The sequence below is a fragment of the Physcomitrium patens genome, chromosome 3 (genome assembly GCF_059467195.1).
Source record: "Physcomitrium patens ecotype Gransden chromosome 3, ASM5946719v1, whole genome shotgun sequence".
Classification (NCBI taxonomy): Eukaryota; Viridiplantae; Streptophyta; class Bryopsida; order Funariales; family Funariaceae; genus Physcomitrium; species Physcomitrium patens.
In genome coordinates this window covers 25,024,316-25,046,278 of record NC_143412.1, presented here as the reverse complement: position 1 = coordinate 25,046,278, position 21,963 = coordinate 25,024,316, and the positions used below count along the sequence as shown (strand labels likewise).

The following is a 21,963-nucleotide window of genomic DNA, read 5'->3' as shown; positions in this document are numbered from 1 at the left end:
CATGAGATTGATTTTACTTCAAGAAAGAATACATATCTTGTTGTGACCTTCTATCATTTGCATCTCTAATGCAATCTATATCACAATAACCATGTAAAAGAATGTTATCACGTGTAAAGCATAATTTGAAGTTCAAAGAATCTTTTAAGTACCTCATGATTCTTTTGATAGTTACCTAGTGGATTGATCTATTCGTTGACATGTATTGACTTATAATACTTATTGCATATAAAAGATCTATCATTATATCAGTCATTGCATACATAAATGAACTTATTATTATTTTTTTTATAAAATACCTTGCATTTAATCTTCAACTTTAGTAGTTCCATTATCTATAAGCTTCATCAACTTTAAATTAGCCTCCAAAGATGTTCTAATGGGCGTGCATTCTTATATGTTCAAGTGTTTCAATACTTCCTTGATGTATTTGCTTTAGTTCATTGTAATTGTATTCTTACTACAATCTCTTACAAATTCTACCTCTAAATAATAGTGAAGATCTTCTAAATCACTCATCTTATATATTTTTTTTCCTGACTTTATCTTCAATCAATCCATCATCTTTAAAATATTGATCTAGATGATTAAACCATTAACATAAAAGATGATAATTTATAAGAATTTTTTTTGATTTCATTACATAAATGAAATAATCTACATTATTCCTTACAAATCCTTCATTAACAAAAAATGTATCAATATATTAATATTATATCTTTGATAATTGCTTAAAGTCATACAATGGTTTCTTTAACTTATAAATAAGGTATTCTTTACTTTCTTCAAAAGATCCTTGAAAATAGATTATTTTCAAGGATATAAATCCCAAAAAATCAAAAGGTCAAAATAGTCTTGTATTACTAAAAGAGAGTAGATAATCACTAAAAAAATGGTATAATTTTAAAACTAAAATAGCTATTACAAAATACAAAAAAATTAGATATTTTAGAAATAAGATTAAAAATTACAAAGTCATTCACAAGAATGAAGAAGACTTTCTTCTTGTCTTTATATGTACTCAATAATTAAAAGCTACATAGCGATGTTCTATAAGACCTTTGACACATGTCTAACTTACAAGATATGTATATGTCTTGTAATACAAGTTTCTTACATAAACACCACATGTCCAACTTGTATTACAAGTTATCAACATATTTAGCATGTGGTCAATTTATTGGCAAAGTTTTCAACCTATCAATCAACTATAAAGATGTATAAAGTCAAATCTATGTCTATAAAGCTTTTTCATAAGATTTTACCAAATCTATTTATTTTTGTTTATTTCTATCTAATTCTTTTAATATGTGTGTCCATGACATTACCTCTTCTTTTAGGAGCGAGTTCCATAAAGAACAGTGATCATATCTTGATAAAATCCAAGATACGACAAACTATATTTCTCATATAATTTGATCTTTGTTTCCTTGAAAAGTATTTGATAGATTCTTTCATCCATTAATAATATTTTATACCAAAACAAGAACACTACTTTAATTATTGATTATTATTGAAACTTTCATAACTTTTTTTAAATAGAATATTTGGAATACTATTAAGAATGTTTCTTATTTCTAATAATATTATCAAATATTAAAAGTCTCTTTTAAGGTTATGATATCAAACATGTTGTATCTCACCATCTATTCAAGAAAGAATATGATAATTTTGAGTTTTTTCATCTCTATTAAGTTGTTTTAAAGATTGTAATAATCTCAATGCATCATATAATAATTTAATAATTAATATCTCTTAAATTAAATCTATTTTTTTTATTAATTCTTCATCTCTACAATATCTCTAAGATATAAAAATCACAAACAATAATAGAAGTTAAAAATACAATCTTTTATAAATTTTATTTCTTTTATAGTAAAGAATTACTTTACTTTTTATCTTAATTTTCATGGATATTGTCAATAAAAAGCATCAATCTTCTTTATTACATTTAAAAGATTCTTAGATGGCTTCTATGTGCATTTACTAGTATCATATTTGTGCTAATGTATAAGATATTTTAACCTATTTTGGCACTACTTTAGATGTAAGACTTTTTTGACCTTGAATTCTTGATTATTGTCTATTTTTATATGAAAAAGTAGCATTTTTCTTCTTCTCAATATTTGTAGTATCTTGTATGGCTCATAAAGAGATATGTAGAATATGAAATGAATCTTCATAGAATTTAGTAGGTCTAAATAATAAGTAGCTAAATTGATATATTCACAAATAGAAAATGATCAAAGTTTATAATAATTTAATTTGTCACAAGGACAATTAGACTTGATATTATAATAAAGTAAGTATATCTTATTGTCAACATGAAACTAAAGTTAAATCTTGTAATATGTATCTGTGTTGATTTTTTGTCATTCTTAAACTTCCTTAAATTATGCCTTTATTATTATATGTAGTTGTAATAAATAATGAGTCAAATCTTCTACCATAGGATTATCAATTTTTAAAAAGTTAAAAGCATTAATTCATAGATGATATTGATAATATATATATATATATATATATATATAAAATATACCATGTTATTATAGGTAAAAGTTTATGAATTTAGAACAAAAAATATATTTATTGTATTTAAAATCATAAATTCTTATAGATTAGCATAATTTTTTTTAAATAAATAGAAAAATTTAAAATATTAATTATAAAAATATATTAACAAGAATTAGATTATTTTTATTTTAAACAAAATCTTATTGTCTGAACTTATATAGATTTGAAGAATATATCCATAGTACTAAGTAAAGCTAGATATATAGTTGCATAGTCAAGCTTGTATTGTCATGGAAAACAACCTTTTATTGATAGAAGCAATATACAACTAGAAAAAAAAATCAAAAATAAAAGTAAAAATAAAAATAAAATATAGAAGAAGGTGACTAATAATAAACATTAGTCCAAAAATTTAAGAAAAGAGTTGTTATTCAAAAAAATTTGAGGAAGAGCTTCCACAATCTAAAGTTGTTTAAAGTCTTACCTTCATTTTAGTTGTCTTGTATCTTTTTTTCTTGTATGAGAGCTCCACATTTTTTGGTAGATTGTATCTATGTTTGTCTTTAGTTTTTTGGTCTTGTCTTAATTTTTGTAGTATTGGATTATTGATTTTTATGGTGCAATATCAATATTTCTTAGCAGCTTCTAGTATAATACAACAAAAATTGTTCTTTTTTCCTATTACATGAATATACTATTGTTGCCAATTATTTCTTCCTGAGCTAGTGTTAGAACTAGAAATCTTGGTGTGTATAGTTGCTAGAGTGACAATATTCTTTATTTATTCAATATTTGTGATTTTATTACCAATGAAATTTTTTCTATATTACAAGTCTTTTATTTCATCAAGAGTTTGATTTCTATCCTTGTTATGTAGTATCATTAAGCAATGTGGTGTTTTTCAATTCTTCGCTCTTCAACTTTATAATTTAATGGTTGCTTTATGTGTTGTTACAACCTTGGTGGTCACTCATCATGGTAGTTGTGCTTTGGTGCTAGTCAAATTGCAATCAAATTGTCAAGATGTAATGTTGTTAATCTTATCTTCTTATTAATAATAGCAGACCGCAAACATTGGTGCTAGTTGTTGGATTCAAATGGAATGCAATTATTATCAATATATATATATATATATATATATATATATATATATTTAGTAGTTATTGTAGGAATTGCAATGGTATCATCATTCTTGTTGGTATTCTAAGATGGCATTGGAAGGCTTGATGTAGTTGTATCAATACTAGTTATTAACAATCTTTTTTTTTTTTTTTTTTTTTTTTTTTTTTCTTGTTTATCAAATGCTACATCTCTTATTGCTTTGTCACCAATTTTTAGTAATTTTTGGTAAAATATAGCTATCATTGTATTTGGTGGTATTTTCTTCTAAAAGCATTAAGGTAGAATTTCAAAAAAAATTGTTGTATTTATTGCTCAAAATTGTGGTAGTCAACTCAAGTAGTTGTTTTTCTAAAATTTGAAGTAGATAATGGTTTTTGGTTTCTCTTGAATAATAGAGCTACTATATTCTTTCATCTTAATAGAATAAAATGCTACAATTAGATAATTGTAAGACTTGAGAAGATTCATGAATAAAGTCATGATAATATCATATTCGTCTATTAATTTATTATCAATTATTAAACATTTTATAAAAGCTTTTATCTTATTGGCATGAATTATAAAATCATTACCTTTTTTATCTTTATTATTAAGATCTTTCTCCTTTTTCATAGAATATTTGGAAGCATTCTACTTTCATAAATATTATAAAGAATATTCTTTGTTTTTATCAGTCTATTACAAGAAATAATGTAAGAAAAGTTAACTTTATTCAAATTGGTTGCAATCATGTCAAAAGCCTTCTTTTCACATTATTTGAAATTCTTTTTTTCTTTCTTATCAACATTGGTCCTTGAAGGGTCTTCACTTTCAACTATAATATCTCAAAGTTCTAAAGAAGCTAAGAAAAGCTCTATTTGTTTCTTTTAATGGTAGAAATTGTCTCCTCTAAACTTTTCAATGATCTTTAAGCCTTCTCTCTTATTTGAAGCCATATCTAACGAGAGACGTATTTAAAAAATTAAGAAAAAAAATAATAAATAAAACAAGACCAAACTATTTTAAAAGTCTAAGATCCTTTTAATCCACATCAACATAAAGCCTCATCACAAAATAGGACAAAACATACGAGAAAAAAATTGAATAAGACTAAATACAATAGGATATGAAAGACAAAATTGAGAAAAAAAAATAGAACAGAGTAAAACTGAACAAAAAGATATAAAACCAAATTTTACTAAGAAAAAGGATCCAAAGCCATGCCTGACCAAATGCCCCAAAATGCCTTGACTAGTCCTATTTATATCTTGTCTTATCACTTTGGACTTTCTAGAATGTTCATAGGTGGTAGGCTCTACCTAGATAACTACCTTATATTTTTTGTTGGAAGATTATATGATAGGCTCCACCTAAATAACCGCCTTAAGTCTTTTCTAGAAGGTCTATGGTAGATCCCATTTAAATAACCACCCTAAATTCTTTCTAGAATGTTCTACAATAGATTTTACTCAGTCCTCTAATTTAATTCCAATTCTAAAAACTTCCATGGTTCTAACTATCTATACAATTATCTTATCTATATCCTATTATAATTAATTCCTCTCTATTAATGCAAAATGTCCTTGTTTTAACTCTTAATGATATCTCCAAATTATCTCTTAGCAATAGATGAGGTTATGTGCAAGTTTTTACATTGTATCATAAATAGAATAACCTTTTCAAAGAACTTTGTATTGAACTTATGGACGTACATGGCCACGACACAAGTAATGACGTTCAAAAATGTTATCCACTTCATATTCTTGTTGATCATCAACTACAACTAGTGGTGGTGGTAGTTAATATCAATCCGAAAAGTGCTTTGGCTCAGTATAAAATTCCTTTAGTTGCAAAATAAGGAAGTTTGAATGAACCCGAATATGTGGTAGAAGCTTGAAGTGGTATGTGACCTCAAAAATCACTGCAAAAATGTAGAAAGGTGCAAGCCATCGAAGTGCTAGTTTACAGATTTGAATTGATGTAGCAAGTGGTAAGTTGGCATTGGAGAGTAACACCTAATCACCCTCTCAGAAGGTCTGGTATTACCAATGGTTATCTGCATACTATTTTTATTTATTTTATGTAGTAAAGAGGTAGTGCCATATCTCTTGTCAAGTCATTGTAAGTCGTTGTATAAATTCCTCCATTGTTTGATTGTTGGTGTTGATAAGATAATAAAGAGTTGCTGGCATAATTGGATGTTGACTGGTATTAAGGAAAAATGGTGAATGACTAGTACTTTCTTGAATACTATCATTGTAATTAAATTTCAAGAGTGTCAAATATTCATCTCAATCATTATGATGAACCACCACAAATGTCTACAACATATCTTCCAAGGTTTGATTTGCATGCTTTATTTGTTGATTTGTTTGAAGATGGAAGGTTGTAGACATGGTAAGTTGTGTACTTAGTAGCTTAAATAAGGCTTTCCAAAAACTTCCCATGAAGTGTGGATCCCAATCTGAAATAATGACATGAAGAAATCTATAGTGATCAAAGACGGTATCAAAAAAGACTTGTGCAAGCGTTGGGGCATCAATATCCAAGTGTATCATGGCCAAGTGAAATTGCTTTAAGAGTCGATCTACAAAGACAACAATCGTAGTATAATTATGAGGCATCTATGACAAACACATAATGAAATCTATTGTTACATGCTCCCAATGTGTAATAAGTAGCAGAATTGGCTATAATAGTCTAGGAGATGCTACATTGTGTACTTTATTATGTTGACATGACTCACATGAGCATACAAAGGCTTAAACATCACAATCCAAATATGTCCAAAACCATGTCCTTGAGATCTATTCTAGAGTCTTCTTTCATCTCAGATGTCTAGAAATTGGAATGACATGTCCCTTCTAAAGTACGCACATCCAAAATTTAGTATTATCGAGTACATAAATTTGCTCTTGAAATAAAGTAAGCCATCACTAAGAGTATAATCTTGATATTGAATATCACCCACCTTGATCTGATTGCTAACCGTCTTAAAATAAGTATCCTAATGTATAGCTTCATTCCATTCTATCTCTTTGGTTACATATCAAATGATACTACTAATGGTAGTGACTTCTACCTTGTTTCTCAATTCGTCTTTTAAGTCTCATCTCTGCAATAAGTTGTCTGGCATAGTATGTTGTTGCCCTTACTTGTACTCAAGCTAGATATCAAAAAGTTGCAATTGTTCTTCCTAACAATGATGCTACAATTTAATATTTTTTAGATGCAAATCACGTAGCAAGGGTCAATGGTCAGTCCAAATAACTATTGGATTTTCCAATAGATAATGTTGCCATATCTTTATAGCATATATAATCACTAATTATTCTTGATCAGATGTAGAGTAATTGTGCTCTGCTCCTCTGAGCTTGCATAATTTATATTCCATAGATTGAAGGCCCCTACTAAAGTCTTGTTGAAGAACTGCTCCAATAGCAAAGTCAGAAGCATCAATGTCAAGAGTACAAGAAAGTTTACAATCATATGGTTGTAATATTGAAGCACTAATGAGTCCCTCCTTTAACTTATCAAAGGTGTTTTGCTGTTCTAGTTTCCATTCAAATAAAGCATCCTTCTCCAATAGGTTTGTTAATGATGTAGCAATGTGACCAAATTGCAGAATAAAACAACGATAGTATTCAACAAGGCCTAAAAATGAGCGAACTTTAGAAGCATCTTTGGAGGTTGACCAATCTTCTACTGCTTTCACCTTGTTCCATATGTATGCTTTCAAAGGACACCACATGCTTTAAAAATGTAACTTTCAACTTCCAAAGTTTATATTTTGATTGTTGCAATAAAAGTGACTATCTTGTACTTGGCGCAACACTTCTTATAGGTATTGCTTATGCTTTTTAGAGATTTTACTATATATAAGGATATCATCAATAAAGATGACTACATACTTGTCCAAAAGATCTCAAAACAACCTGTTTATTTGACATATTAAAGAGATTGGAGCATTTATAAGGCCAAAAGATAAAACCAACTATTCAAAATGTCCATAGAGCGTACAAAATGTTATCTTTTCTACATCCTCTCTTACAATAGGTGTTTGCTAATAGTCGCTCCAAAGATCTAATTTACTAAAGAAGGTTGCATCTCAAAGTTGGTCAAGAAGATCATCTACGTATGGAAGTGGATATGTATTTTTAATAGTCTACTTATTGAGGCCTCAATAGTCAATGCAAAGATGAAGTCCACCATCTTTCTTAGATGCAAAGAATACAGTTCCTTTCCATGGTGATGTGCTTTCTCAAATGAAGCTTTTTTTCTAAGATTTCATCAAATATCTTCTGCAACTCTTGAAATTCTTTTGGTGTTAAGTAATAAATTGCTCGACTTGTTGATTTGGCTCTAGACAATAGTTCTATTTGAAAGGAGACACCTTGATTAGGAGGTATACCTTTAAGTAGGTTGGTTGGAAAGACATCTTGATATTTTCATATGAATTGCTCTACTCATTCTACTCCTTTGACTATCTTTTGCACCACTTATGCAAAAGTTGGAACCACTATATATATTGGTTGCTCATGTTGTATTTTCTTTTTCATAAAAGTTGTCCCTACAAGTAAATATTTAGTTACAGTTTGTCTATCCTCTTCACTTGATGCAGAGGTGTAGAGAATCACCTTGCATCTTCTATCATTAAAAGAGATTGTCCTTGCTACCCAATCAACTTGCTTATTTTCCATCTCTAGCCATGGCATACCAAAGATAATATCATACCTTAGCTTTGTTAGCTTGAATCTTTTCTTAAGATGTAGATGTCAATTAATCTCAAGATTTTTTCTTCACACGTCTCAGTCAATACATTCTCTCAATCATCTACAAGATATATACTTCTTCCTTTGATTACCTTAGATTTAATTCCAAGTCGGTTAGTATTTTCAATTGAGATGCAATTTTGTATAGAGCCACAATTTACAAGCACTTGACATGGTTGTCTTCTTAGTAGTTCTATTAGATGCATTAGTTGACTCTTTTTATAGTTGTCCAAGGTCATGCCATTTGTCTCTGAGAGATAGTAGCTATCTTCAATACTAGCCTCTAGCACCATTACTACGGAGCCCTGTTTTCCTACTCTGACTCATTATCAACTTAGTGAGTTTTGAAACTGTGAATCCACCTTGTCTTGCTGGTGCTTAAATTTTGATGTTTTCGACAATGTCCAATTTAATGGCTTGGCTCTTAATAATAAAAATACAATCCCTTTTGCACTAATATTTATCATCTTTGTAGTAAGAGTGATCCTTATAGGGCATCAATCTCCATTGGCGTTGGTTATTGTGCCATAGTATTAGATAGTAGCATAAGACTTCATATTATAGGCTGTGCTTTATAATTTTTGAAATCTATAACATTAATCCTTTTTGTAATCCAAATTGCCTCTTTAAATTTTTGTGGATTCCTTAGCTCTACATTTTATTGGATCTCAAGTTTCAAACTTCTTAGGAATCGATCCATCATCTCTGTCTCCAAAACATTGCCAATTTGGAGACATAGGGACTTAAATTGAGAGACAGAATCTTGCATCAACCTAGCTTGTATAAGATTTGTCAAGTGATTGTGTGCTATCTTCTCTACATTGATGGGCCAAAATTGATTCCTAAATTTGGTCTCAAATTCCTCCCAATTATGAAATCTACCTTGAGCTCTATAGTTTTGAACTCAATGTTGCCACCAAATAGCTACTGCATCTCTCAAATAGGTCGTTGCATATATAATTCTTTTAGTGGCATTTGCCTCAAATAGTTGGAGGTATTGTCACATGTTGAAGAGCCATTGACATACATCTTCTTGTCTTGAAGTTCTAGAGTATATATTTAGCTTACTCAATTTCAACCTAGCAAATGTCGACTTTCTTATCCTTGAGGCTTGTATTTGTCCTTGAAAAGTAGCTATTTGGCCTAAGAGGTGCTGCATTTGAATCTCCATCTAGTATTGCTCCATCATATCTTATATATTGTAATTTTCCAGTGGACTCCACTATTGTAATGTCTTTTCACCTCTCGATTGACTTTTTAAGAGTAGCTCGTGGTAGCTTCAACACAATATCCAATGTAACCACAACAACTAATCTTAGACTAGATGATGACTATTGACATACTATCAAATGTAAACAGTCTAATACTCGCTCTGATACTAATGAAATAAGACCAGATTATGTCAAAAGTTCAAGATTACTCTAATCCACATCAACATAAAGTGTCATCACAAAATAGAATAAAATAGATAAGAACAAAATTAAACGAAATTAAACAGAATATGAGATGAAAGACAAAACTGAGCCAAAAAAAATAGAACAGAGCAAAACTAAACAAAAAGATGCAAAACCAAATTTTACTAAGAGAAAGGATCCAAAGCCATACTTGACTAGATGCCCCAAAAGGCCTTGGCTAGTGCTATTTATACCTTATCCTACTACCTTAGACTTTCTAGAATGTTCTTAGGTTCTAGGCTCCACTTAGATAACTACCTTATACTCATTTTCTGGAAGTTTCTATGATAGGCTCCACCTAAATAACGACCTTAAATTCTTTCTAGAATGTTCCATAGTGGATTCTACTTAGTCCTCTAACCTAATTCCAATTCTAAAAACTTCCATTGTTCTAATTATCTATACAATTATCTTATCTATATCCTATTACAATAAAGCTCTCAAAATCAATGAGAAGGTGTTATTGCCTAAGAATTCCAAAATGCCCTCTTTGTAAATGAAGTAGTGATTTCACTCTCAAATCATTCTCAACTTCACTTTTAAGACTTTTAATAAGTCTTATGAATTATAAAAATATCTTCTATTAGATTTGTTAGTATTAAATTACTTCTATACATACAAATTACTTCAAAATACTATAAGAGGCCTTATAAAGCATCTTAAGTGTTTTTATCATATGAAAGCACAAAGGTAGTCCATCAAAGTTCTAACTCAGCAAGATAATAGAAGACTAGTATTCTAAAACATTGCTTTAAAAAGTAAAACAAACTCATAATTTGAAATACACTTAACAACAACTAAGAGTAATCTAACATCTAGAATAGGATTTAAATGTGAAAGTTAGGAGATTCTAAATCCTAATATCAATAATAACAACATGATGTACTCCTTATAGCAATAAAGAGTTTATAGAACTTCAAAACTCACATATAACCTAAAGAAGAAAGACAAGTTAAAAGTCTCTTAGCATCAACATAGTTGCACACATAGAGAAATATAGAAGAAGATAACTCTTACTTCCAATACCCTGTACTTATAGATGGAGGTTGTTTCTCTAATAGACAACTTCCATCTTTTGACTTTTACATTCATCAAAGGATGTATGAAGTATATTCATTGGTATCTCATCTATTATAAGAATATTTCTTAATATGTACTTTATATTCTTACATAATCTTAGGATATTATTAGTAGATTCTTTATTATTTTGACCTTATTTCTTGGCCCTTGATCTCATCTCTTATTTATAGGACGGCTTTTTCATATTCCAAGAGCTAATCCTTTAACTATTACTAACTTATCTAAATTAATATCCTCTACAAGCTAACTTATTATACTTGAATTATTATTTATTTAAAAAAATACTAGATTATTGATGTTCTACCAAAATCATTGTGACAAATAAAGCCATTACATTGAATTTTTTTTTTTGATGTATGATTGAATTACTGAAGGTTTTTTATAAAATTAAATCTATAAATAAAAACTTCTTATAGGATATTACTTCTTCAACACAATTCAAAAAGTTTAATCAATTTGTTGTAAAATATTATGATGTTAGTAGTCTTTGTATCATTGATCTAAAAGAAGCAATGAAAGTACTTGTATCTAAATAAGTGGCCTTCAATTTAATCTACCAAATATTCAAAAATTCTTCAAATCTAAAATAATAAATGCTAAACCAAGGACTCATAGAACTTCAATACCAAACCTTATTTGATCACTCATTTAAAATTAGAAATGGAATAATAAGTAAAAAATCCAGAATAAAATTTAAAAGAGTAAATCCAAATATATAAGTTTTAATAGACTATTTGAATTCAAAGAAAAAAAAAAATGTATTCAAAAACAAAGTATGAAATAAAATCCATATTAGAAGATTGATTTGAAAAGATGTCATTAAAAGGAGACAAATTAGTTGGAATTTTGTCAATATTTTTTGATAAAAGATTTAAAACGAGAGATTTTTCTTCTTAAGAGAATGGATAAATCATAGATAATAAAATATATATTAGGTTCTAGATTTGACAAAGTTATTAATTACATATTTAGAATACCTCAATGTATTGTGATCTCACACAAAAGTTTAAATGAATTAATTCTAACAATTGTTCTTTTCTTATAATGCATTTTATTCTACCTACTAAATATATAGAATCTAGTTTGGTATACTTTTATTACTTCATTAATATAGATATATTCTATTCAAGTAAGAAAAAAAAAAAAAAACAAACATAATTTATTTTTTTTATTTCTTATATTTATTCCAAGTCCTTTAGATACAATTGGATTTTAAGTAAATTTAAAAATTTGTAAATTTTACTTACAACAACCATCATTATTTCAAATACTTTAAGTAAAATATAATATCTCATTCAAAAAAGTAGGAGAGAGGTGGATAGAAGGAGAAAATCCAATTATATACTAAGCAAACAAAAACTAAAGAAAATTTAACTTAAATCATTTATTGGCATGCTAACATTTGATTAAGATTGTTTCTATTAATTAAGAATACAATTCAAACTCAAGTTGCACCAAGCATATGATTAGTAAAAACTTCATCTCCATCATTCTCAAAGCAATCAATAGCCTAGTTCATGTGGTAGATAAGGTAAAGCACGAATTTTTCGGAAGAACCACAAAACCTCCACCAAGACTTCCTTTCCTACACTTCCTTACGTGTCATCGTCGTCATAGCAGCGGTTTTCATTTATTAATTCTGACAACGCATAGGTCATTTAAACCAATCATGTTCTGCATAAATGTAGTTTTCAAACACCCCTCAATCATCACAGGCATATGTGTCACTTTGTTCAGGCACACTTTGAATTGAGATGTTCATGTTTAACATCATTGACGTGAACTTTGAAATATACTTCCTTAGAAATAAATGTAAACTATAAAAGATAATCAAATGTGGAAGAACAGAATTGCATTTGGACATCACCTTACACCAGGCTAAAAGAATAAAGACATTGCCAGCTGGCCCTTCTACTTGAAGGGGCCCTATTTACATCAAGAGGGCCATGGCGCAACCGCTGCACAAGAATTAACCTTCGGTAGCAGCACTAGCAAGGATAGAACGGGTCCTACAACCACCCACCTTACGATCCTTCAAAACCAACGTTTCGCAAGACCTACACACGTCAGTCTATACATAATGGAACGAAGGACACTTGCTCTTTATACACGCCTGTTACAGCTAACTCCCGCCTCGACCCTTTCCTTCTTTTCACACGCTACCACTGCTCTGTACCATTTCACACTTCTCTTCCATAAACTGCCTGACCTAAAATCACGACTTACCGGGGAGAAACGAGAGATAACCTTCAGAGGTGGGAACAATGGCAGTACTCCCTGCACTATCACATCCCAACATCTAGAGCTGTTACTTATAAATACATGAATCTCCAACACAAAACCACACAAGGTACATGCAGACACGAGCTGCAATGGCCCTCATCCTGCGTCTCTCCCAACCATTAACATGATCCGAGTACAACCCTGCACTGTTACACTATTTACTGCTCACAAAATGAATTCTGCCCACTCCAAGATTGGCCTTCCATCTTCAGCTTGCCCGCACTTCGTTTACAACTCAAGAAATTATTGAATGACACATGGGCAAAGAAAAGACTAACTTCCGTTCCTCCACGCAATGATATGATACGTGGCCCATCTAATTTTCAGAGAAGCCAGCATCGGCAAGTCTGTGGCAGAGCTTCAAGTAGCCATAATATGTGCCATGTAGGCAGCGCTACGTCTCTCTGCAAAGAACCAAAACTCTTATCAGACAGGAAATTATACAAAAATTCATGCAAATTTCTCAGCAAAGGTGAAAGCTAAGCACGACCAAAACAGATCCAATCACACATTTCGCAGCTCCACTCATCCTACAACCTCTTCACCACTAATTGCGAAACAACGCCAACTATGTACCACAATTTTTGAAAACTAGAACAGAAAACTCACCCCCGGCAGCAACCAGCTTTTCAACACGTGCAACGATATGCTTGCCATACGTATACTTCTTCAGTGCATGCAAGTGCACACGAATTCGGCCAAGCAGCAGCTCCCGTTGAGATTCATCACAGGTTTCCAAGACCTTCTGAACAACGTAATTTGCAAACTGGTCCTTCATCATTGCCTGCATAACAGAACCTATGATCAGACATGCATTCACCATCACACAAGACCCCTTCCTACGCACTTACAAGACCGAAACCGAGTGAAGAACATTACTCCCACAACGTAATAGTAGATCAAGCTCCATGACTATCAACTGAAGCGAGGTCCGAAATCTTATTTATCAACCCCATGCCTTACCTGTAGAGGCTCATTCTCATCAGTGTGGCCGAGCATTTCATCGACCAATATCTGCCGCTCAGCTGGGCCACCATACTCCAAGCACTTTTCCACCACATTTGATGCAAACTTGTGTTGACTCATTTGCACAATTTGACCGGCAAGCTTTGTGATGATATCGCTTCGCTCGTGGTCCCGTCCATGTTCAAGCACGTGCTAAATAACACATCAAGGAGAGGCCGCATATACACCAATATGTCAGCAAAGCTGTATCCAGCACAAAGCACAAACTGAACATCCCTAACTACTCAAAAGTGATCACTAAGTATAACATAACCACAACCAAGCAGCAGCCTTACACTCCATTCTATAACCCACATATACAGACCAATCCACAAGGCAAATGTCTCCATACGTACACTCACAAAGCTCAAAACTTTGTGACCGTGCATCCACCTCACAATCATCAATAGCCAACACCCCATCATATCTCCTCACCTGTACAACGTAGTTGCCATACTGATCCTGCGCCAAAGTACAAGTGGAACGTAATATCTCCTCCATGATACCCTTCTGCTTCTGCTCGTCCGTGCAGTGCTCCAAAACTCGCTGTTTTCATCCATATTCTCGACATTACGCCTCGTTACGATGGGATCATAAGTGGAGCATCCAAAATATAGAATATTAAACCATTCACTCTACGATGGCAACGCGGTACTACACACACATGTTCACCAATGCTACCACTCAACTTCAAGTCGCGTCCATTTACCTGAATCACGCGGCATCCGTAAGGATGCGTTGACAGAGTCACCACCTGATTGTAAAACGCAGAGATAATGAAATGGATCTTAGCAGGCGGCACACACTCGATGCATTTCTGGATCACGTGGTTACCGTTTTGGTCTCGCACGCACCGCATCACGTGTCCATCCAACTCCGAAACCAACTGCGTCTGTTGATCCACGTCCACCACCTCCAGCGCCTGCATACACGTCACAAACACGTCTCTATTGCGTTAAATTACTTTGTATCCAAATTTTAATCCAGAACATGACCCAACAGCTTTTAACCACCCTTATTCAAATCCTTCTACGCAGGAATGAACACCAGCTCGTTCTCCTTCCGTCTCAGCTATTCGCCAAAACAACAAATCCACTCGACCATGCAAATCCAGCCACAAGTCATACCTTCTGAATCACTCTGCAACCGTACATCTGCAGACTCAGCACCAGAACATGCCCCACCAACTGGCTTGCCAGCTCTCTCCTCTGCTGCTGAGTACCGTGCTCAAAGAACTGCACCAATATCAACCTCCCACCCATCATCACCAACGAAACAAGCAAACGCCTACAATTGCTCCACTAAGCTTCAACATAATAACCTCCTACCACCAAATACCACACGTCACCGATTACCAAACAACAATTTCAAACCTTCCACTTCTCCCACCTCCATTAGCAACTCCTACCTTCTGTATGACGTAGTTGCCGAAAACATCCGACATAAGCGTAATAGCTCGAGGAACAATTTCTTGAAAACCCATGTTCTTATCCTCTGGAGTTGCCGTCTCCAATTTCTGTTGAATGAATCTACTCCCGTGCTGGTCGGCACTGCACTCAACCAGTAACACTTCCGTCATCACGCATGTTAACTTGTATCTAACTCTTGCGAACATCTTATTCCCCGCATCAAACGTTTCATCCCAACCTAAAGCATAGCACATCATCCTACCAACGAAACACCTTCCACCGGAAATCTCTACATCACCCGTACCTGAACTCCACAACATGCCCTGCAATGTCCGACAGTTCGAATCGCCTCGTCTTGCTGTTCTTGAACTCCTCCAGCAACGTCGAACCCCGTGTCTCCTCCGTGGTCTCGCCCGTCTTCTGCACTTGCCACCCTGGATATGTCAGGCCGCTCGCAGCTCCCGTGTTGCCCGAATTTGTCCTCGATGCTGAAGACGGCCGCATATTGCGCTCATCGCGCCGCATCGGAAAAGTTCCAGGTCCGACTGATGATCCCGGGAGGACCGGACTCGTTAAGGGTGAATTGTTGTGTGGCATACCTACCCCAGGAGGACTACCATAGTACGCTGGGCTCACCGAACCGCTCTTCTGGCTAGCAATCGGGATTCCCATGGATCCCGCCCTTCCAAATTGTGACTTCTGATCCACTGCATAACCCCCCAACATCGCATTCAGCTGATTCTTCTGCATCTCTACCACATCCAGAGGAGCCCCAGCCATGTAATTCCTCAACGCTGAAGGCTCCAACGCTGCTGCTCGGGATTCCTCCGCCGCACGCATGTACTGCAAATACAACGGATCGTGCATCGGAGGAGAAGCTCCACCCGCATACTTATACAGATTCTGCATGCCCACCGTTGCTTGAGCAGGAGAACCGGGGACACCAGCTCTCACGCCCATGCTCGCGAGAGCAGTTGCAGTAGCAGGATCGAACACTGGAGGTGGATATCCGGTCATCATGGGGACCAGCATTGCAGGATTCACTGGGTACCCACCCAGTCCATACGGAGGACCGTAAACGGCCGCAGAGTTCATATTAGAATAGTAGGGATTCTGCTGTGCCATATACATTGCAGCCGCTGCTGCAGCATACATATTCGCCGGGCTAGTATTTGCTCCTAAAGTGGGTTGTAGCCCAGCTGCACCAACTTGTTGACTTGCCATGGTACCCATACCAAACTTAGGCTGACCCGGGTACCCAGAGTCTAAACCCGCATAAAATTGCTGCTGCTGTACTGCTTGAGAATATGCCAAAGCCTGGCAACCAAACATACCATAAGTCTAGGTTACAAACTAAACCTGAGAAAAAATTTGGACAAAGTAGACACCAACTGTACATGTCCTGCAGCAGCCAGACACGCTACTCAATCATAATCGCAACAGCAAAGACAATGATCCGTGCGGCTCACTTGGGCTGCTTGAGCTTGGGCCTGCGCATGAGCAGCTATCTGAGCCCGTTGCCGATGCAGCTGCTGCTGCTGTTGCTGGAGCCGCACCTGCTGCTGCTCCTGCTGCTGCTGTTGTTGTTGCCGTTGCTGCAATTCCCTTCCCTCGCGGGCAGCTGTAGATCCATGAATATCGGACATGCTCAACCCTTTGAAAGCTGCTTCGAAATCCGCATTGCTTGCGCTGGCTGTCTTATTCAGCTGCATTGCAATCTGAGAAAAATCCGCAGGACTGGCACCACTAGCGCAACCCAGCACCACGCTCCGCGTTTCGGAACTAGAAATAGACATGTTTCCACCAGGAAGTCCTGAAGCAAAAACTTCAACAGTTTACCTCACAAACTCGCCCACAATGTCCAGCAATGTCAATGTAGACGATATGTTCAGCAAACGCACAATCCATCTAAAACACTGAAATTTTTAAGTCTACCTGATACACCACCCATCCTGGCCAAATTTGGGCTGCCCGAACGGACAGTGCTTGAAAGTGGAATCTCAGGTGTAGGTATTCTTGGTACAGGAGCTGCGGGTCCTGAAGTTTGGTGCAGATTCGACACACCAGATATTGGAGTCGTACTTCTAGACCCCATTCCACTTACGACAGCGATGGATTCCCTCGCAGCCGACTCTCGCAAATGAGCTAATTGCAGGTCCAGCACCGCATTGGCAGCCTCGTTCTCATCATTTGCGGCTCTACTAGACGATCGAGACAAATGATACACTGGCGATGGCGTTCGAGGGAAATCCTCCTGCCCCAACATCGCAGATAACAGTTATAATTATCCGTCACGGCAAAAAAACTCAAAAATCACAATCAACCTTAAAACTCGTGACATCCACTCTGTTACCTCAGCCCCATAGCACCACAAGAGACCAAACTGTGATCAACCAGTCACAGAGAAATTCTGGATCAGCTGCATTAGCTAAAGTACCTGAATAAGATCCACAAGGCTCTTGGGACGGGGACCCATTCCAGATGACAAACCCATCAACCCATCGCCCTTCTCTCTTTCTGCCCAGTCGCTAGATACCGTCCTCGCAAGGGCGCCCATCGGTGAATTGTCCTCCTCTGGAACATCTGGCTCTTCTTTGTGTGTTGGCAATACTGGCTGGCTCGAGTACAAAGACCTGCTGCTGCTGTCGTCCATCGATCGCAATTTCTTCTTGTCCCCAAACCCCCCAGCCCCCATTCCAGATTGCAACCTCTGCGCCAACCGATAGTTGTTCCATGATATCAACGGTGGAGGCAACCTCGGATTCAGATTGATGTTACTGTAATAATATATCAGGTACTTGGGATCTGCGCGCTGCGCTTCTTCGGCATCCAATACGTCCTCCTCCCCTGATTGGAGGTTTGCAGTGCGCCCACCTTTGGGGCTGGTGGGCATGTCGAAAAACCCACCCATTGTGGCCAATGACCCCTCCACGCTGGGAGGAGCACTGCCACTCCTTTGCGGTACGTGTCCAGAGTTCAAAATGTTATCAAATCGGGTTCGCCCTTTCAGAAGACGACCCAACTCTGTAACTCCATCTAAATCATGTGTATTGCCATGAACACCTCCGCTACCAGTTCTTGGGCCCTCTCCCAAAGTTCCCATACTACCAGTAATCCCTCCAGGCATCATCATAACGGGACTCTCTGTCGTCATTTTACTACAAACTAAATATCACCATTACACACAGCTCATTTCTTTGAGTCTCTCTAGATCTCTAGAAAATGTTGCCAATAGCAACGATACCAAACACGTGATCAATGTAATATCAGGAATAATTTACAGTGCTTCAAATCTTTTGATGACATGATTGCCAAGCTAAGCACCTTGAACCTCTGCACACACGTCAAGCTGTTAGGCATTGCGAAGAACATTGCGCCTTTAACAATTCTCCTCAATGTATTTTGTGACATAAAGCATCACTATTACCATGGTGCCCTTCCGCATACTGCTGAAAAAAGGGCCATTAGTTAGTCTTCTAAGTAGCGTACTATGAATTGAAACTTAAAGCAGAACCTTCCAGTGAAACTTCAATCGCGAAACAGCAAGACCGAGGCTGAGCCACACCAGTGCTGGGAAAGAATTTCCAACTTCCAGAGACAGAAATAACTTTCTTTTAAAATGGAAAAGAAGGCAAAATGAACAAGTAACCAAGCACTATGAAGATGAGCCGTCGAGGATTTCAGAGACATCGTACCAAAACCTTGACACAAAGACAGCTCGCATGCGATCAACGCAAGAAATTCAGCAAAAATAAAGCTTTCACCTCAGATTTCTGACACCTCAAAAGCCAGATAATTTACGACAATGTGCAGCTCCTACGTCTAGATAACGACACCGTTTCAGTTTACCTATTCAATTGCTACATCTAGTAAAAACAGAAACACTAAGAGTATAGCGTCCGGGAGCATCTATGCATAACATCCTCTGACTTCTCGAGTACATTCGTCTAACCAGGAAAACTTCAAAGCTGAACCATATCACATCCAAACTAAATTCAATACTCGACAAACACTCAATGACCAATAAATCAAAACAATGCCCTACGCTCTCACAATCACAAAACTACTCGCCTAAATTCCACTACAAAATCCCATTGCTGGAAACCTTCCACTCGACTACAGTCGCACTCACAACATCGAATAGGACCTCTCTCAATTAGGGTTCTGTGAGCCGAAGTGGCGTAAACCCAAACAACGAGTGTCGTGATGTCAAGGCACACTTAGGGTACAAGAACCCACAAAACCAGAGATCAGATTTCCCAGCTACCGCAGTCCATAAATCAACCTTACAAACCGCGCTCTCCAACTGCCCCCACCTCGAACGCTTCTAACAACCGGAAATCCCACAAGAGCATCATTAAAAGCGTCCTTCCTAGCTGCACCCCCTAAATCGCAAAGTGACGGGAGGGGGAGGGGGAGGAAGGGGAAGGAGAGGAAGAAAATAAAAAAAATCCATGGATCAGGAAAAGAGATGAAAGGGAGCAGGCTGTGGGGAGAGTGGTCGGTGTGTGTGCTACCGATGCCTACACCTTGGTCGTGCGGGGCAAGAGCAGGGGCAAGCGGATTGTCGCTGGGGATGACTACAGATTTACGGCAGAGCTACACACTCCACGACGCCATTCACTCGCCTTCTCCCCTCAAAGCCAACACTCGTCACACGCACTCTCTCTCTCCCGCTTTTCCTTGCGAAAGACCACTCTGCGCCCTCCGATGCGGTATCACACGGCCATGAATGCCTTCTGCGGTGCCACACTGGGGTATCGCTGAATTAGGGGACCGGGGGGACCGCAGCAGGAGCAGCATCAGCACGCAGTGGGCGTCGTCGTGTGGTGGCTGACTCCGGGAGACGGGCGCCGGAGCGCAGCGATCGTGGGCCGTGCGATGGGCCCCTTTCCAGCGAGGGTGGGCCTTGTGATGGGGTCTCTCGCATCTGCGCTGCGAGATGCGCAGGGTGGGGGTGCATTAAAATCCCGCGCCAATCCCGGGACCGATCATCCGTCTGGCGTCGCGCATCGATCCATTCCCTGCTCCAGTGCGACTGCGATCGTGGCCGCGCCTCGCACGGCGTGTGTGGCCGCTCTCTGTGCAATCGGGCTGGGAGCGTTTTAGTTGTGCATATTAACCCACCTAAGCTCTAATCAAACCCCTGATTCAGCTCCTCTCAGCACACACACACCCAACGGCTCATCCTTTCCGCGTGCTTCGAAGATACCCAGTTCAGTACAGTCAATCAATAAGTCAGAAAGACAAACAATCAGAAAATGCCTCACCTCACTCGCTACTCCTTTCAGGTGTAAGATTGGTGAAGAACTCCAAATTGAGACCCCTAGAGCTACATGGATGCTTCAGTCTTGGCCCACGTATGTACAAATAATTATACATCAGAAAATGGCTCTTCCCATCTTCTACTCAATCTGCTATGATTTCTTTTTAGATGCATTTCAGACTTTGAAAAGTTGGGAGTTGGGATGTGATGTGATGTCTCTCTCAATTGCTTTCTATACTTTCAAGTACCAACTTTCAAGTTTACAACCTATAAGCACGTAGAATTATATTTATGTATATGTACACACGCACATATGTAGGATATTCTATTGTGCCATGAATAGAATATTATGTTTGGCATATTATAACAATCTAATCATTTGTTTTTTATGTTAATTTTCTCTGGGAGTTCCAACCAATAGACGAACGTTGTGCAAAATTGGTATTTCTGACATTTATCAGTTTTTTAAAATCATTACGATAAAAAAGTATAAAATTTGTTTTTTTTGTAATGTGTTGCTTGTCATCAATATTATTATTATTATTGTTATTAAAATTACTGATGTGGTATAAACATTGACAAATATTGTTCCCAAATGTTTGCATTGTATTAAAGACAAGAGTCAGAATTATACCCAATCCATGAAGCATTCTACTTTGAATCCAAGGCACTGCTAAAATGGGTTTTCCTAAAACACGCTCCATATATTTTGACGAACATATAGACCATAAGTCACATTTCTCTATTTGTACAACTGATTCAAAATCTCAGGTGGGTTGAGGTTTAATAACAGAAACGCCACCTCTCACCTCAATTCACAATACTCGAAGAAATTGTTTGCAAAGGACTGCCAGCAGGGCCCGGTCTGCTACCGCTGAAATCACGACCAAATTCGGCCCGATTTCTCACCAAGCTCATGCTTCAGAGTCCAACATTTCCACGTTCCAGATGACCCAATGAGTTGTGAGCAGAAAAACTGTGAAATCACCACCCAGCCGCCGGCCCACTTGCATAGCCATGGAAAACGAACAGAGACGACTGATTTGTTTTTGCTTTCCCCAAAAGTAGCAGTCTCAAAG

The 21,963-nt window shown here is 36.5% G+C and overlaps 1 protein-coding gene across 4 annotated transcripts; it reads right to left on the bottom strand.

Moving 5' to 3' along the window:
- Positions 1–12,800: 12,800 nt before the first annotated feature.
- LOC112279788 (pumilio homolog 1) lies at positions 12,801–20,696 on the bottom strand. 4 transcript variants are annotated; one of them, XR_012217250.2, is made up of 13 exons: positions 20,136–20,276; positions 18,056–18,951; positions 17,554–17,872; positions 17,088–17,431; positions 15,923–16,935; positions 15,618–15,759; positions 15,337–15,444; positions 14,919–15,131; positions 14,645–14,755; positions 14,168–14,362; positions 13,814–13,988; positions 13,483–13,608; positions 12,801–13,203 (listed from the first exon to the last, which is right to left on the bottom strand). XR_012217250.2 is itself a non-coding variant. In XM_090249342.1 (12 exons), the coding sequence occupies exons 2-12, from the start codon at positions 18,770–18,772 to the stop codon at positions 13,565–13,567; spliced, it is 3,381 nt and encodes a 1,126-aa protein (XP_090105468.1). In that variant the 5' UTR covers positions 18,773–18,951; positions 20,148–20,696; the 3' UTR covers positions 12,801–13,564. The 4 variants fall into 4 exon arrangements, 3 of the variants coding, with proteins under 3 accessions (XP_090105468.1, XP_024370243.1, XP_090105467.1); XM_090249342.1 differs by having other exon boundaries at positions 12,801–13,608; positions 20,148–20,696; XM_024514475.3 differs by having other exon boundaries at positions 12,801–13,608.
- Positions 20,697–21,963: the final 1,267 nt, after the last annotated feature.

Bases quoted from the DNA above. Each gene is read 5' to 3' on its own strand.
- LOC112279788 (XM_090249342.1), bottom strand. From the start codon at position 18,772: ATGACGACAGAGAGTCCCGTTATGATGATGCCTGGAGGGATTACTGGT. The intron at 16,936-17,087 runs GTGAGCCGCACG...TTTGGTTGCCAG, and splicing joins CCCAAGCTCAAGCAGCCCAA to GCTTTGGCATATTCTCAAGC. The intron at 13,609-13,813 runs GTGAGTTTTCTG...GGTTCTTTGCAG, and splicing joins AAAGCTGGTTGCTGCCGGGG to AGAGACGTAGCGCTGCCTAC.